Source organism: Sorex araneus, chromosome 3 (genome assembly GCF_027595985.1).
Source record: "Sorex araneus isolate mSorAra2 chromosome 3, mSorAra2.pri, whole genome shotgun sequence".
Taxonomy (NCBI): Eukaryota; Metazoa; Chordata; class Mammalia; order Eulipotyphla; family Soricidae; genus Sorex; species Sorex araneus.
In genome coordinates this window covers 23774064-23791000 of record NC_073304.1, presented here as the reverse complement: position 1 = coordinate 23791000, position 16937 = coordinate 23774064, and the positions used below count along the sequence as shown (strand labels likewise).

Here is a 16937-nt window from a genome sequence, read left to right as displayed (position 1 = left end):
CAGGAGCCCTTAAAGCTCCAGCAATTCATTCAGCCTTTCTGGGTCCCAGTTTCTTATCTGGCAAATACATATAATAATATGTATTTTATAGTAATATAATAATGTAATAGTATTTGTGCTACCCACTCCATGGTACTTGCTAAGAGCAAGAGATTATATACTCAAGCACTTTATAGAGTAAAAAGGTCATAAAGATGTATGATATGATTAGTGTTTGTCTTCACTGCACAGTGCACCTCTAACTGAGGCCCCCGAGTCTGAACAACTCAGCAGCATGTGAAAATCTCCTGTTCCATTAATAAATGAATTATTGTTTTAGTTATTTTGTTTTGTTGGGGCTGGGGACCAAACCCAGGGTTTTCCACACATAAGTACAAGCTCTACCGGGGCTGGAGCGATAGCACAGTGGGGAGGGCGTTTGCCTTGCACACGGCCGACCCGGGTTCGATCCCCGGCATCCCATATGGTCCCCCAAGCACCGCCAGGAGTAATTCCTGAGTGCAGTGCCAGGAGTAACCCCTGAGCATCGCTGGGTGTGACCCAAAAAGAAAAAAAAAAAAAGGACAAGCTCTACCTCTGAGTCATATCTCAGAATTTATTATTCATTAAATAAATAGCAATTTACTATTTTAATTCATTTAGCTTTGGGGTGGTCACAGTAAGAATATCCAGAAAGCTGCCTTACACCTTCTATAGTTATTCCCTTGGACAAAACAAAGAATTCTGAATCCTCCTTTCAACTAAAATAAATCTCCTCACATAAATATGTTAAACTTTATACTTTATGGGTATATAATAATAATGAGTTAACATTCACACAAGTTTATTACATGCACTAACTTATTTAATTCTTGAAACAGTCCTGTAAAGTAAGAATAATTATTAGCCCCAAATTACAGGTATGGAAACAGATTAACCCTTGTATGCCCATAGGCTCAGTAAGTGGCACTCATAACAGCTTAATTGCTAAAGCCAATAAAATCAACATCAAAGTCACAAATTAAATACAGAACCTTATGGAGATATCCTGTATATGCTGAAAAATATATAAGAAAGATAAATATATTTCAAGATGTGCTGAAAGCATCAGTCATCAACCAGTTCCAAAAAACAAAGCATTTTACCTGACCTAAAACTTCATGGTTAAAATAAACAAACAAACAAACAAACAAACAAACAAACTGCCTGGCTAAGTATATACCTGGGTCCTTAATATTCTAACTCTGCACCAGTAATATTCCCCCCTGCACACAAAGTCAAGAAGAAAACCTGGGCGGCCCAAACGCATGCTCACTCACCAATTTCCTGCCGCGTGCTGCAGACACCAACTCCATAGTCCTCTAGGACTTGGGCAGCTGCTTCTTGACACGGCCCAGTATTTCGTGCAAATCCAAGGTAGTTGTAGGAGCCCATGTTTATCACACCTTTGATTATATTCCCTGTATACCTGCATTGCAACAGCATAAAAGTCTATGAGACTCATAAGTAAATACAATGCTTATGTGGAATAACAGATGCACCAATCTACAAGTACCGTATACAGGAGAGAAACTGTTCTAGAGCAGTTTCTTAACCTTTTCCAGAATGTGGCCTCTTCCAACCCTGTTTCCTGGTGAGCCCTCCTCCTATCCCTGTGTCATCCATCCCTCCTCCATTAGCGTGACTTTTCCCAGGGTCCCTTGGAATATGGGGTGGGGGGTGTGCACATAGCCACTGCCTAAGAAACTCACTACCAATTAGCATAGTGGAACTTAAAACAAAGCCCCCAAGTTTCACCTGTCAATAAAGATTAAAAACTGAGCATGTGGGGCAGGAGTGATAGCACAGCGAGTAGGGCTTTTGCCTTGCACAAGACCGACCTGGGTTCAATTCCCAGCATCCAATATGGTCCCCTGAGCACTGCCAGGAGTAATTCCTCAGTGCAGAGCCAGGAGTAACCCCTGTGCGTCGCCAGGTATGACCCCCCCCCCAAAAAAAAAAACTGAGCATGTTATCAGTTGGTCATAATAGTCTCACATACAAGATAAGAATAATCAGGGGGACAAAGAGATAGTGCAAAGGTAAAGGGGTTACGATACTGAGTCCAGAGGTTAACTCACTTGCCTAGCAGGAGGCCAACCACAGTTCAATTACAAGATCCCTGAGCTCCAAGCTGGGAACAGCCCCGAGCTCTGGGGCTCTGGCAAGCACCAGATGTGGCCCTAAATCATTCCACACACACCCGGCATTGAAAAAAAAAAATAATAATGAGTGCTTTTGTGGGGAGGAGGGCAATTTGGCAATGCTTATCCACTGAGAGACAGACATACTCTTAGACTTCAAAATTCCCACATCCATGGAAGGATATATGCTGAGAAGTCCATGGAACCACTATAAAAGTTATCCTGGCAAGCTACCGAGAATATCCGGTCCTCACAGCAGAGCCTGGCAAGCTCTTCGTGGCATATTTGAGACCCAGGCCTCCAAGTGAGAACAACGTGGTTTAGGGACCCTTCTGACCTAAGAAAAATGTGTGAAAGATTTTAACTGTATGGTCTGGGCTATCTTTGGGGGACAAGATGACACAATTCAACCCGCTATCCCTAAAGGATAGCCAGTTGTCTTTTAGAAAGAAAAAAAAAAGACACTATAGGAAGATACTTGAAGGGAATGGACTGTATGATTTGCATACAGGCACCCTAGTTTCAATAACCAGCGCCACACATCCCTCCACCAACCTTCAGAGCCTGTGTAAGCCCCCCAAATAAAGACAATTCCATCATGCACTACTTGGGTGTCTAATAAAATCATATGATGGTAAAAGTATTCTATCCACTTAAGTAAAAACATTCCCTACATATCTGAAAAAATCAAAATATCCAGAAATAAATTCAGATACTTGATTCTGGAGGGCCTGAGCAATAGCACAGCGGTACGGCGTTCGCCTTTCACTCGGCCGACCTGTGTTCGATTCCTCTGCCCCTCTCGGAGAGCCTGGCAAGCTACCCGTGGCATACTGGATATGCCAAAAACAGTAACAATAAGTCTCACAATGAGAGATGTTACTGGTGCCCGCTCGAGCAAACTGATGAGCAATGGGATGACAGTGACAGTGACAGTGACTTGATTCTGGTAAGTGGCCTTACAGAAAGGATAGGGACTCTGTTTTGTTTTGTTTTTCGTTTGTTTTAATACATCACATTTTATTGTAAACTGTATACCGTGTCAAATGTAATAGAATAATGCATTTTACAATCTCAAGAAAACTGAGAAATATACGAGGGAAATAATCAGAGTGTACTGTCCTCATATGGGATACTGGGGACCAAACTCATGCCGCGTGCAAAGCAAATGTCCCACCCGCTGCACGATCACTCCAGCCCCCGAAGTGCAGTCTTGGAAAGTTGCTTGGGCACCAGAGCAATGGAACAGTGGGGCAGGGTGTTTGCCTTGCATGCAGCTGACCCAGGTGTGAAACCCAGCATCCCATAAGGTCCCCTGTGTCTGTTGGGAGTGATCCCTGAGTGCAGACCCAGGAGTGAGCCCTGACCACCTCCAGGTGTAGCATAAAAGCCAAACAACAACAACAGAAAAATAAAATGAAAGAAAAGCTGCTGAAGAACAGGCAGGACATAAGCTTACTGTAGAGAGCATTTCACATTGTATACAAACATCAGATTATGTGATACACCCAAAACGAATAGAGTGTTGCACATCAATGATGGGCCAAGTGAAAAAATACTCACTTGAATGACCAGTTGTAGTCATGAGACTGTCTCTCCAAAATGTCCACCGTGGCTCCAGGCACGCTGCAGATCGGCCGATTCCAATTGTCTCTGATCCTCATGTAGAGGTTCCTTGTATAGAAGTTTTCAAAATCCTGATACAATGACACAAAGTCCTGCCAACAAATAATGAAATGATTAAAAACTTAAGTGGGTGACTCTAAAATTATTTACAACTCTTCTTTTCATATGCAAAAGCATTAGAAAAAGTACAACAATAGTGAATTAACTGGTAAGCAAAAAATTTGGAAAGGCATTAATTCTTACCTAAAAAAGTAACTAATTATAGATAATTACAGATAAGAGTCAATTAATTCTGATGACTGACCTAATTAAAATGTTAACTATCGGGGCTGGAGCAATAGCACAGCAGGTAGGGCGTTTGCCTTGCATGAGGCAGACCCAGGTTCGATTCCCAGAATCCCATATGGTCCCCGCTGGGGGTGATTCCTGAGTAACCCCTGTGCGTCACCAGGTGTGACCCAAAAAAACAGAAAATAAGTCACTTAAAAAAAATTTTTTTTTTAAAAATGTGTTTTGAACTTGAAACAGCGGGACGCTTGGGAAGTCTCGGGCTGGGGCTGGTACGGGCTCCGGCTCGCGCTCTGCCGGGATTCGAACCGGGTGGCCATGCGTTTGCACGGCCGCTCTGCTGATGAACACCCAACATCCAGAGCCAGCTAGATGACTTCTGAACCCAGCAAGTGCTCCCAACCATGTCCCCAGACCGTGAACGAAGCTTTTGCTTTTTGTTGCCCCAGAAAGGGAAATGATGAAATTTCCCACTTAAATCTCCATGTACTTAATTACCCAAACAGAGAAATCCTAAGCCGCGTGGGCCGCTACTGCGGCCGCGCAACCTTTTACCTCCTTATTCTCATTCGTGGAGAACTAAATATCAAATGTTTCCTTGTCAATAGGGCCGTATTTTGGGGGATAAACTCCAAGGAGAATAGCGAGTTCAGTGTTGAAAAACCAACAACAACAGTGAGCTTTAAGTTGAAATATGGAATGTAATCAAGGTAAAGAGAAAATGAAGTGAATTTTATCAGTTATGCAGGAGGGGATAGGGGGTGGTGGGTGGGATGTGTACTGGTTTTTTCTTTTTTCTTTTTTTTTTTGGTGGTGGAATATGGGCACTGGTGAAGGGATGGGTGTTTGAGCATTGTATAACTGTGACATAAGCCTGAGAACTTTGTAACTTTCCACATGGTGATTCAATAAATTAAAAAAAAAATTTTAAACGAAACAAAAATACAGGGGCTAGAGAGAGACAGTACAGCTGGTAGGGCACTTGCTTTGCACGTGGCCAACACAGGTAGACCCCTGGCACCCCACATGCTGCCCTAAGCCCATCAGGACTCCTTCCGTACTAAGGGCAGGAGAGAGTGAAGCAGCTTCAGTCCCCGCAGCGCACGGTCCCCAAGCACTACTGGGAAAGACCCCCAAGCGCAGAGCAGGGAGCCCCTGAGCACCACTGGGTGTGCCCCCCAAAAAGCCATTGTGTGTGCATGCTTAAATATTTCAAATACTCTATCACAAATAAAATTTATATTGTAATAACCAACAACAGTTTAACTCTATAGATAACAGTAATAAATCACAGCATCTAGTCCTGTTTACCAGGATTGCTAAACCCCAGAAAGAAACGGATCCTCACGCAAGAAAGAGATGGGGCTTTGACTAATGAGACTTGCAGAATGATAAAAGTTGTCATCAAATAGCCAAGGATAACGACCCCATGTTAATGGACATTTAATTCTCGATAAACAAGAAAAAACAGAAAATGGAACAAAGCTAGCCTCTTCAACAAATGGTGCTAAGAAAACTAGATAACCACCTATAAAAAATTAAAGCTGGATCCATATCTCATACCTTACACAAAAGTCAATTCAAAGCAAATCAAATACCTTGAGATCTAACTGGAAACTATAAAGAACAATGAGGAAAAAATGCTCCAAGATTTGGACCTCAAAAGCATCTTTAGGGGCTGGAGTGATAGCACAGTGGGTAGGGCATTTGCCTTGCACACGGCCGACCCGGGTTCGATCCCCAGCATCCCATATGGTCCTCTGAGCACTGCCAGGGGTGATTCCTGAGTGCAGAGCCAGGAGTAACCCCTGTGCATCGCCAGGTGTGACCCAAAAAGCAAAAAAACCAAAAAACAAAAGGCATCTTTAATAATCTGACACCACTGGCAAAAGCAACAAAATTAAAAATAAACAAATGGGACTACATTAAAGAGTCTCTGTATGTCAAAAGAAATACGGGCTAATACTAAAAGACAGCTTATTGGGAAAAATATTCTCTTTAAATACATGGGATAAAGGGTTGATATCCAGGATATATAAAATACTCAAAGGTCAACAACAAAATCAAAAAATGGGGAGAGAGGAAATGAACAAACACTTCTCAGAGGAAGGCAGGAAGATGGCCAACAGATACATGAAAAGTACTCAGCATTACTTATCATTAGGAAAATCCAAATCAAGACGACAATGGGATACAATCTCACACCAGTGAGAAAGCCACATATCAAAAATAGTGAAAACAATCTATGTTGGCAGGGGTGTGATGAAAAAGAAAGTCTTTCACTGCTGGTCGGAATGTGATCTGGTTCAACCCTTATAGAAAACAGCATAAAGAGTTCTCAGTAAACTTAGAATTGAAAAAAATATGACCCAGCAATTCCACTTCTGGCTATCAACCCCCAAGACAAAAAAAATAAACAAAACCCATGCCTTCTAAAGGATGGATGCATACCATTACTCATTGCGGCAGGAAGTGCTATATTATAGCGAGATAAGGAATTAACCTAGGTGTCTGATGACAGATGAGTGGATTATGAAGATGTGGTATGTACACACAATGGAACGTTTTGTGGCTGCAAGGAACAATGAAATCGTGCAATTTGCTGTGAGCTGGCTGGAACAGGGAGGAATCATGCTGAGTGAAGTAAACCAGAAGGACAAACTCGGCAATGACGTCACTGATCTGTGCAACGCAAAGAAGTAAAAGGGGGATGTTTAAATCAGCCCTGACCCCAGAGTACAGGGAGGATAAGGAGAGAAGTCCGAGGGTGAAGGAAGATGAGGAAGGGAAGGAATGGGGAAACAGGGGTCCGGTATACTGTGAGGTGGAAGAGCAGTGTAGCTATACAGCCAAAGCATACACACTCAGCAACACTGGAAACATGGTATCTAAACTACAACCACGGAGCTTTCTGGTGTGCCTGTCAGGATGGCAGAGGTGGGGGCTGCAGGAGGGGGCATGAGTTACTGGTGGAGGGGAGCAGATGGGTAAGATGGGAGTCAAAGTACTGGATGCCTAAAACCCAACTATGTAACTCTGAAATCACAAAGTTAATTAAATTTTTAAAATTTTTTTAAAAAGAAAGCTCCGGGGCTGGAGCGATAGCACAGTGGGTAGGTCATTTGCCTTGCACGCGGCTGACCCGGATTCAAATCCCAGCATCCCATATAGTCCCCTGAGCACCGCCAGGAGTAATTCCTCAGTGCAGAGCCAGGAGTAACCCCTGTGCATGGCCGGGTGTGACCCGAAAAGCAAAAACAAAAAAAAATAAATAAATAAAAATAAAAAAATAAAAAGAAAAGCTCCATAGCAAGATGCGAAGATGAGCTAAGCAAGTTCCCTGCAGTTTAGCAAGGAGAGAGGGAGAAAGCATTGCTTTTCCAGGATTTCCGTTCTGGGCAATGAGAGCGCTGGTTTCCACACAGAGTTCACACATCTATCTCACACACACTTCATACAGGACCTGATTCTAAGACTAAAGTTAGGTTTCACTGCAGCTTATCTCTTGGAGGAGGGGCAGGGGAGCGTAGCAAGTTATTTGGAAGACTGGTACAAATGAAAGATTGAAGTCGATACCTTGGTACAACTTTCAGAAAAGATAAAGGTAAGCCCAATGTGCATGTGCTGCTTTGGCGACCCAGAAGTCACCCCTCTTCATTCATTCAAAAATCTTTAACTGAATCTTCAGTATATGGTAGACTGTCTGCCAGACTGAACACGCATTCAAGAGTAACAGAGGCGCTGGGTAGGGCATGTGCCTTGCACACGGCCGACCTGGGTGCGATCCCCAGTATCCCATATCAGATCACCCCCACCCCCAGCACCGCCGAGAGTGATTCCTGGTACAGAGCCAGGAGTAAATTTCCCCTGAGCGTTGCTGGGTGTGGCGCCTTCCCCCCCCTCCCAAAAAAAAAGCCAAAAGAAGAACAAGAGCTCTTTCTGCAGTGACACACACTGTACTATTCTCGCCGTCACCCCCTCCCTCTCTCCTCGGTTTAGTCACTGTGAAATGACTTTGGTCGGAGCCAACCTCACACGCATTTGCCCAGTCACTGAACAAACATTTACCGAACCGTTCTCTCCAAGCACTAAAGGAGGCACCGGGGATAAAAATGAGTAAGACACAACCTTTGACTCCTCGGGATCTCTAAACAGAGTACAATTGCACACCCATAAAAAGTCATGATCCAATGTAACAAGCACTGTGAAGGGATGTTTGCCCACCGAGAATATGGGACAAAGTGGGATGTGAGTGGCAAGTCAAGCTCAAATAGTTCGTTTCCTGAGGACCTTTCACCAGCCCCTACTCCGAGTAAGTTCAGGGAAACTTAACAACATTCATGCCGAGTTGAGATCAGCACCGTACTGCTGGGTCTGAAACACTGACCCGTAAAACAACTTTTACCAGGAGCCTCAAAAAGAAACTACAGGCCCAGGGGTATGGCCCAGCGGCAGACCTTGCATGAGTGAGGCACTGGGTCCTGGGTTCAATCGCTGGCCCCAGAAAAAAAAAAAAATCCAAGAGAAGATTCAAATTCATATGAATCTGAAGATTTATTTAGACACTGTTGGAAGAACTTACCAAAAGTAATCTGGAATCATCTCTATAATTATCCAGTAAATATCCTTTATCATGTATGCCTTTGAGGCCTCCTAGAAAACATATATAATATGTACCACCTATCATAAAGGCCTTATGATTACAGGGGGGAAAGCCTGGATTTGTGTGTGTGTGATACCAATGCCCAAACCCATGCCTTGTACATGCAAGACGTGTGCATTTGGTGTCGGGCTCACACTCACAGCTCATGCATGAGAGGCATATCTTTCCCTGTGAAGCCACATCCCCAGCCAGACCCCTCACTTTTAGGCTCAAGTTGGTCTTGGGTAAGAGTAATTCCAGTCCCAATGTTTTCATAAATAAAATGAGTAGTCATAGGAATAGCAACAAAAATCCCCGCTCACTAAGTACTTGATGAACCTGGTCAGCAGTTTATGTGCATTTTCTCTTAAACACAGTTGAAGTCTGAGCTACAGTTCAGAGGGAGGCCACGAGCTTTGCAGTAATGAGATGCTGGGTCTGACACCCAGCCCACAAAATGTAGCATTCTTCCCAGCATCCAAAGCAAAGCACACTACAGCCACTGAATTACGGGCTGTCCACTCTCCTCCTCTCCTCCACAGTGGCCTGCACACGCACTGACCAGCTCTCCCTACCTCGGAGTCCTGAGGGCTGAGCTGCCTTGCTGAGGCCCCGTCCCCACAGGGCTGTGGGTGTGCTGTGGAGGGGCGCGGCGAGAGGCAGGCACGGCACGAAGCCAGCCTCGGCTTCTGCACCAGATTCAAAAGCAAGTTCCAGCAGACCTTGCCCCTGGCAGTGCCAGCTGGAGTCCCTGCGCCACTGTCCACTCGCCAGCTGCGGGGCAGCTTACAGCCACACCTGTACTGCTCCTGCAAGAGCCCCGCTTCCCAGCTGGAGCGGGGAGGCCCTGCCACCACCGGCCCGGCAACCTCCACCGTGTCGGCGACGCCCTCATCTCATCTGCACAAAGCACCCACGGTGGAGTTTTGCTCGGCTCCACTGAAATGTGACCGTTTCAACAGCATACTCACTCATTACCTTTGAGAAATACTCAATAAATGACTGTATTTTGTATATTTGATGAATAAAGGGCTGGAGAAATAGCACAGTGGTTGGGCTTCCGCCTTTCACGCGGCCGACCTGAGTTCGATTCCTCCGCCCCTCTCGGAGAGCCCGGCAAGCTACCGAGAGTATCAAGCCCGAGCGGCAGAGCCCGGCAAGCTACCCGTGCATACTGGATATGCCAAAAACAGTAACAATAAGTCTCTCAATGAGAGACGTTACTGGTGCCCGCTCGAACAAATCGATGAGCAACGCAACAGGATGACAGTGGCAGTAACAGTGATGAATAAAAGTCAAACTATCCAAGTCACCTAAGAATTTACTGATATAACTGAAAGACTCTACCACTAGTCCCAACTAGAAACTTCAGTGCCAGTTCTAACTTAATCACTTTTACATATTTTAGATTACAACAAGTAATCTAAATCTTAGATTTAGATTTGCATGAGATTTGGCACAAATCTCAACAAGTCAAAAGAAAAAGTCATCTCAAAATTAGATAGTTGAGGCATATAATCACTTCTGTGTCTATGAAAGAAAAGCTTAGACAACTTTCCCAGAAACGTTTCAGTGCCTTTTCAATCACGAAATGATTGTAAGATTCCACCCTTGACCTACTGTGCCTCCTACAGAGGAAAAAAAAAACTGAGATAAGCAAACTAATCTAGCAGTAACACCAGGATGCAGTCCTTCAACAACAATCAGAATCGTGATAGCTGTTTCTGTCTAAAATTTGGTTAAAGGGGCCTGAGCGATAGCACAGCGGGTAGGGCGTTTGCCTTGCACGCGGCCGACCCGGGTTCGAACCCCGGCATCCCATATGGTCCCCCAAGCACTGCCAGGAGCAATTCCTGAGTGTAAAGCCAGGAGTAACCCCTGAGCATCGCTGGGTGTAACCCAAAAAGCAAATAAATAAATAAATAAATAAATAAATAAATTTTGGTTAAAGTAGGATAAAAACCAGTTTCTATAAAGTGAAAATACAATTATAATATCTAGACCTCTAAGGTTCTTTTTAAAAAGTATATTCTTGGGACCAGAGAGATAGTACAGTGGGTAGGGCCCTTGCCTTGCATGCAATCAGGCAGGGTTGAGTCCCCAGTACCACATATGGTCGACCAAGCTCCGCTAGGAGTGATCCCGGAGCACAGACCAGGAGTAAGCCCTGAGCACAGTCAGGTATGATCCAAACACCTTCTTCCCAAATAAATGAAAATTGAACAAAAATGGGCCAGAGAGACACTACAGGATTAAGAAGTTCATCTGGTACGTGGCTGACCCCAGTCTGATTCCCGCAGGGATCGCCAGGAGTGAGCACCCAGCACTGAACCAGGAGTAGTACCCAAGCAGCACCTCAGAGTGTGGCCCGAACCCCCTCCTCAAACAACAACAGCAAAAGTAAGAGATCAAAATCAAAACTGGATTCTTCCTGAGGCAATGGGACACCCCTAGCACCTCCTCCCCACCAGTTTTTTAAAGTAATTTTGATCTTACACCGCCAAAAAAAAAAAAGACAAACCATGAAATGTGTGATAGGGCCTCGAGGTGGTAGTGGCTCAAACTGCTGAAACACATGCTCGGCACGTGCAGCCCCAGGCCTGATCCCCGGAGCCACGTGATCCCACAGCACCACCGGGACCGACCCCCAAACACTGAATCAGGAGCAGTTTCCAAGCACTGCTGCTGGGTGTGATCCCAAACTGAAAGAATAAGAAAAAAAATGGGGGGTTCCTAATCTTATGAAACTATAAGACACAGGGAGGGGGGCCGAGAAGAAGGTGTACACTGCTAGTGGCAATGTAAAATGGCGCCGGCACAGCAGGGAACAATTCGGCTGTTTCTCAACAGGGTAATAAGCAAAGAACCTTCACGTGACCCAACAATTTCATCTCTAGATATAGACATAAATTCAAGGAACTGAAGAGGCCTTTATCAAGTGCTTGTATACAAATGTAGCAGCACCACTAACCGGGGGGCGGGCTGGGAGGTGGGGGGTAAGGGCGTAGTCAAACACTGAAGATCATCACTCTATAGATTCACTGACAAGAGTCACCGAGAATGGTCTCCCTATGCAGCTGCAAGGCAGAGCGGAATCATGCAATTCACCGCGACTCGACAAAGCTGGAGGCCGTCGTGTGCTGTGGAGGCCACCATGTCACCTGACTCACCTCTGGGGTAGAGGCACGGGAGGAGGGAACGCACGGCATCAAAGGGATACCCAGGTTCACCTTGACCCCGGGTCACAGAAACGCTGATAGGGAAGGAAAGAAACCCAGAGGGTGGAGAAAGAGACGAACGGAGAGAAGAGAGGCAAGGGGCAGGGCCCCTGCACACAGGGGTGTGGAGGGGTGAGGTCTGGGTCTATGTCTCAGTCAGCAACACTGTTGGCCCAACAAACTTAAAAACGTGCCTGTCGAGGAGGCTTGTGCGGGGAGTGACCCGGGGACAGTGGCGGAGTTAAGTGACTCCGGTGGTAGGACTGGTGTTGCAACATTTTACGCCGAGAGGCAATTATGAATGGCTATGTAAATACTGGGGGCTTAATATTTAATTTTTTTTATATCAAAAAGGTAAAAAAGAGCATGGTGCCACCCCTTGACACAGAGCAGAGTGGTGACTGAGAGGGACGAAGAGAGAGGCCAGTGGGCAGTGACTGTTACTGGGGACGGCGGGGTCTCCTTCGGAGGGGTGATTCACGGGACTGCAATACAAGCCACGGGGGACTGGGGAGATGGCACAGCAGGTAAGGCACTGGCTCTGCTCGCGGCTGACCCAAGTTTAATCCCTGATAGCCCCGATGGTCGCCTGAGCCCACTAGAAGTGATTCCTGAGTGCAGAGCCAGGAGTAAGCCCTGAACACCACCGGGTGTGGCCCCAAAAGAACAAAGCAAATTAAATAAAGGTCACTGAATTGTATATTTGAAATGGCTAATTTTATGTGTATTTTACTTCAATAAAACAACAGCAAAAAAATAAATACGGCCATAGAGAAAGCATGAGAGCACGGTTTGCGTGCAGGAAGCCCAGAGTCCAATCCTGGCACCACATGGGCCCCACCCAGCCCCACCCCTGCTGGGACTGACCCCAGGCACAGAGCCAGGAGTCATCCCCGAGCACCGCTGAAAAAAAAGAAAAAATTCTCAGGCCAGAGGGACAGTGCAGTGGGTAGGGTGTCTGCCTTGCACAGGCCGGCCTGGGTTCCACCCCCAGCACCCCATCTGGTCTCGAGGCACCGCCGGGCGTGATTCCTGAGCGCAGAGCCAGGAGTAACCCCTGCGCCTTGCCAGGTGCGGCCCCAAAACAAAACAACAACAAAATCCTCTAGTTTTCTATGAGAAGCTTCTTGGTTCGGGGCCAGAGAGACAGTACGACGGGTAGGGCACCTGCCTTGCAGGGGGTCTGGAGCCCACCAGCTGTGATCCCTGAGCATGGAGCCAGGTGTGCCCCTAGCCCCCCCACCCCCAGCCCCCAAAAAAGAAGTTTCTTTTTTCTTTTTGGGGACCGTACCCAGCAGTGCTAAGGGAATCACTCGTGGTGGAGCTTCGGGGGACACATGATGGCCCCCACGTGGCAGACAAGCGCCCTGCTGGCTGATCTATCTGTCAAGCCCTCCAATCAGAAGTTTCTTGTGGCTGGAGCGATAGTACAATGGGTAGGGCGTTTGCTTTGTACGCGGCCGACCTGGGTTCAATCCCCAGCATCCCATATGGTCCCCCAAGCACTGCCAGGAGCAATTCCTGAGTGCAAAGACAGGAATAACCCCTGAGCATCGCTGGGTGTGACCCAAAAAGCAAAAAAAAAAAAAAAAAAAGGAAGAAATTTCTTAATGGACTGAGAATTCAGTCTGAAGTTCAATCTGTCCACACCTTCCCATCGTTACTTAAAGTTAAATGTGGTTCTACTACTTCTCTTGAGTCTGCTCCTCCCTCCACATGAGAGGAGCCCCCAGGATCCTTGTTTTCATCTCCTGGCAATTTCAGGCCGGCCCACGACCCGCATCATGTGACGCCACGGAGCTGACAAAGAGGAACCGCCAGCACAGAGCACGGCGGAAATGGGCCGGAGCACGAGTGCGGCCACCACGAGAACCAACTCAACCCCGCTTGAAATCTCCTCGTCACTGTCATGAGAACACTAAGGGACAAGAAAAATCAGCCCTTGTAACACGCCCCTCATGCCCTCAGCATCTCTGATGTGGCTGCCGGCATCTATGAGAGAAAGATCCTCAGAATATACAACTTCCGGATGAATAAGATATGGATCGTCTTTCGTTTTTAAATCCTCTCCCCCACTCCGGTCGATGCCACTGCTGTGGTGATCAGAGACTGCACAGACCTGTTCCACGTTTTCACCTGTTGGAGCTTGCCAGGAGTTGCACGGCAAACCTGGCCAGGGTGCTCACGACCTCTGGACTCCTTTAGCGGCAGGACTTGAGCGCCAGCTCACCCAGGTCCCCGTTCTCTCCCGCGGAGGCCCACAGGCTAGGGCTGCCGGCGGGGGAGAGGGGAGGGGGGAGGGCCTCCGGCCACCAGGGGTCACTGAGGTGCTCAAACATGCCAGCCAAGGGGCACACTCCACGGCATGCACTCAGACACTAAGCTGCCACTGCTCAGGGCTCTGAATGATTGCTTTCAACAATGACAATTCAGTAGAGACAAGGACAAAAATCCCCCACGCATTGGTCTTCCTAACAAGAGAAGGCAGCTGTGAAAATCTTGTATAAAATGCTTCATCCAGTTTAAAAACCCAAAACCATATTGAAAAGCCCTGCCCGCCCATCAAAAAGGGGTGAGGCGGGAACTCATCACTGTAACGGGGCTAAGTGAGCAAAAGTGGAGCATGCGGGCTACTGTGAGCAAGGGTTACAAGTCGAGAGTTCCCCAAACGTCTCAGAGTAAAACTTCTGAGTCTGCGCATAGGAGGACAGCAGCCCTGAGAAGTCTTCTCGGTATCTGAGCAAGGACGGTGACCTGGGTGGGAGCACGCATCAGATTAGACAAGGAACTGACCTGCGCTTGCTCTGCATCACGTTGTCTTTTCGCTGAGGTCAGAAGCGTTAGAAGCTTTCTGACTGAGAATGAGGCACTTTTCATGGAAAAATCAAGACTTGGAGCCAAAGCGCTCAAAGAACTGAATATATACTCTTCATATACTCAGGGTGTGGTTCCAGCACCATGTGGTGCTGGGCACTGAGTCTGAAGGAGTCCCTGAGCATTACTGGGTGTGGCCCAAATCCCCTTCCCACACAGGGTTTCGAGGCACTGAAGAAACCGACCAGCAGTGCCACAGGGATCGTGCTCAGTACGGGGGCAGTGCCAGGGGCCAAACCTGCGGCCCCAAGCTGATAAGTCAAGTGCTTGACCCACCGAGTTACCCCTGCACCCTGGAAAAAAATTCAAAGGACAAAGAGTACAATTCATAGAGAAAGGCTGGCAAATTTGCTTACTTCAAAATAACTTCATTTAGAAAAAAAAAAAAACGGTGTTCATCACAAGATGCCATTCACAGAGGGAAAAAACAACCCACAGGATGGGTCACAACAGTGCAGAGTCTCCTAGAATGCATGAGCACTTCCTACAAGCATCAAGAAAAAAAAAAAAAAACAGTCAGAGCATTTGAACAGGCACGTCAGGTGATCGCCAAACTCAGGAGAGGGTGTTCCTGCTTTGTTGGGCAACAGGGAAACCACAAGATTAAAACCACAAGAGATTATCTAAAACTTTTATCTATAATGGGGGGGGTACAATTGGAAGAATCTCCCCATCAATATTTAATGTTGGGAAGGATGTGTGTGGAAAGAGAACTCTCCAACATAACTGGGAGATGTCTAAAATGTTGCAATGACCTTGGAAAACGGGTCAGTACTAACTAGTGTATCACCCCAAATCCTCATCCTGGAGAAATCCACATATCACAGCAAGGAAACGCCTCAGAATAGCTACACCTTTGTTATCACTAACAGAGTGGAAATAAGTCAATGCCATAAATATTGACAGTAGATAAACTGTGGTTAGGTCCTACAATGAACTATTATATAGCAGCGACTAGACCTACACCCCAGGGCTTAGGAGTATATTGAGAAAACAAAGTGCAGCACAGAGGCACATGCACGAAACATATCTATTTGCACAACTTCAAAAACACAAGCTTAAATTCTATGGTTGACTAATTGTTTGGGGGGCACACCCGGCTGTACTCAAGGCTTACTCCTCGCTCCGTGCTCAAGGATGACCCCTGGGAACCATGTATGATACCGGGAATCAAACCCAGGTCCACCACACACAAAACAAGCACCTTAACCCTTCTTCTGTCTCCCCAGCCCAAATTTGTATTTCACAGATGTACACACAGGTGATAAAACCGTGAGGGAAAAGGGTAATGGGTGATGGTATGGCTGCGGAGGGGCTGAGGGCAGTAGCTTCTGGGGTAACAGCAATGTATTACAACTATTTTTTTGGGGGGGAGGGGATGACTCTGGTTTTGAAGCCACATCCAGCTGCTCAGGGCTGACCACTGGCCCTGTGCGCGAGTCTTTCTCCTGAGCAGTGGCTGAGTGTCTGGGCCGGCCAGGGGACAGCAGGGAAGAGGGCTTGCCTCACATGCGGCTGGCAGGGATTTGACCCCCAGCACCCCATTTGAACCGTCAAGCCTGCCAGGAGTGGTCCCTGGGCCCAGAGCTAGGAATAAGCCTTGACCACTGACAGGCATGCCCCCCTCTCAAAAAAAAAAAAAAATTTTTTTTTAAGTGTATTTCAACAGACTCAAACTCCACAAAATTATAAATTCCAAAGAGATGACTGCTATCTTTTTCTTCGTTACTGCAGGAAATGCGAAGACATGAATAGCAGTGAGTGGTGACGATGGTGACCCACGGTTTGAACTGAAGTGGTCAGTTGTGTGAGTACGTGCACGGGAAGTTGGGGGCTGGGGGAGTGTACACACACACATATACACACACACACAGACACACACACACACACACACACACACACACAGTGAAGACTTGGTTCGAGGTCTAGGAAAAACAAGGGCTTTAATCTTGAAATCTTACTTTATGCCTTCAAGGACAGCACACAAACAGCAGGGAAGTGGCTTCCTATCTAAAGAAACAGGAAAAAGGGGCCAGGAAGTCACTCCAAAGGCGAGTTCAAACCCCCCAGTGTCCCCAGCACTGCTGGAAGGACCTCCCCGCCCCCAGGGCCACACCCCAAGTAGCC

At 46.7% G+C, this 16937-nt stretch overlaps 1 protein-coding gene across 1 annotated transcript in view; it reads right to left on the bottom strand.

Moving 5' to 3' along the window:
* The window catches only part of SPTLC2 (serine palmitoyltransferase long chain base subunit 2), a 91322-nt gene that overhangs the window by 33540 nt on the left and 40845 nt on the right, over nt 1–16937 (bottom strand). Inside the window, exons 3-4 of the mRNA XM_055132001.1 lie at nt 3726–3880; nt 1299–1447 (exon numbers count right to left, since the gene is read on the bottom strand). Of these exons, the coding sequence (XP_054987976.1) occupies nt 1299–1447; nt 3726–3880 (304 nt within the window). The remainder of the gene's footprint in view (nt 1–1298; nt 1448–3725; nt 3881–16937) is intronic.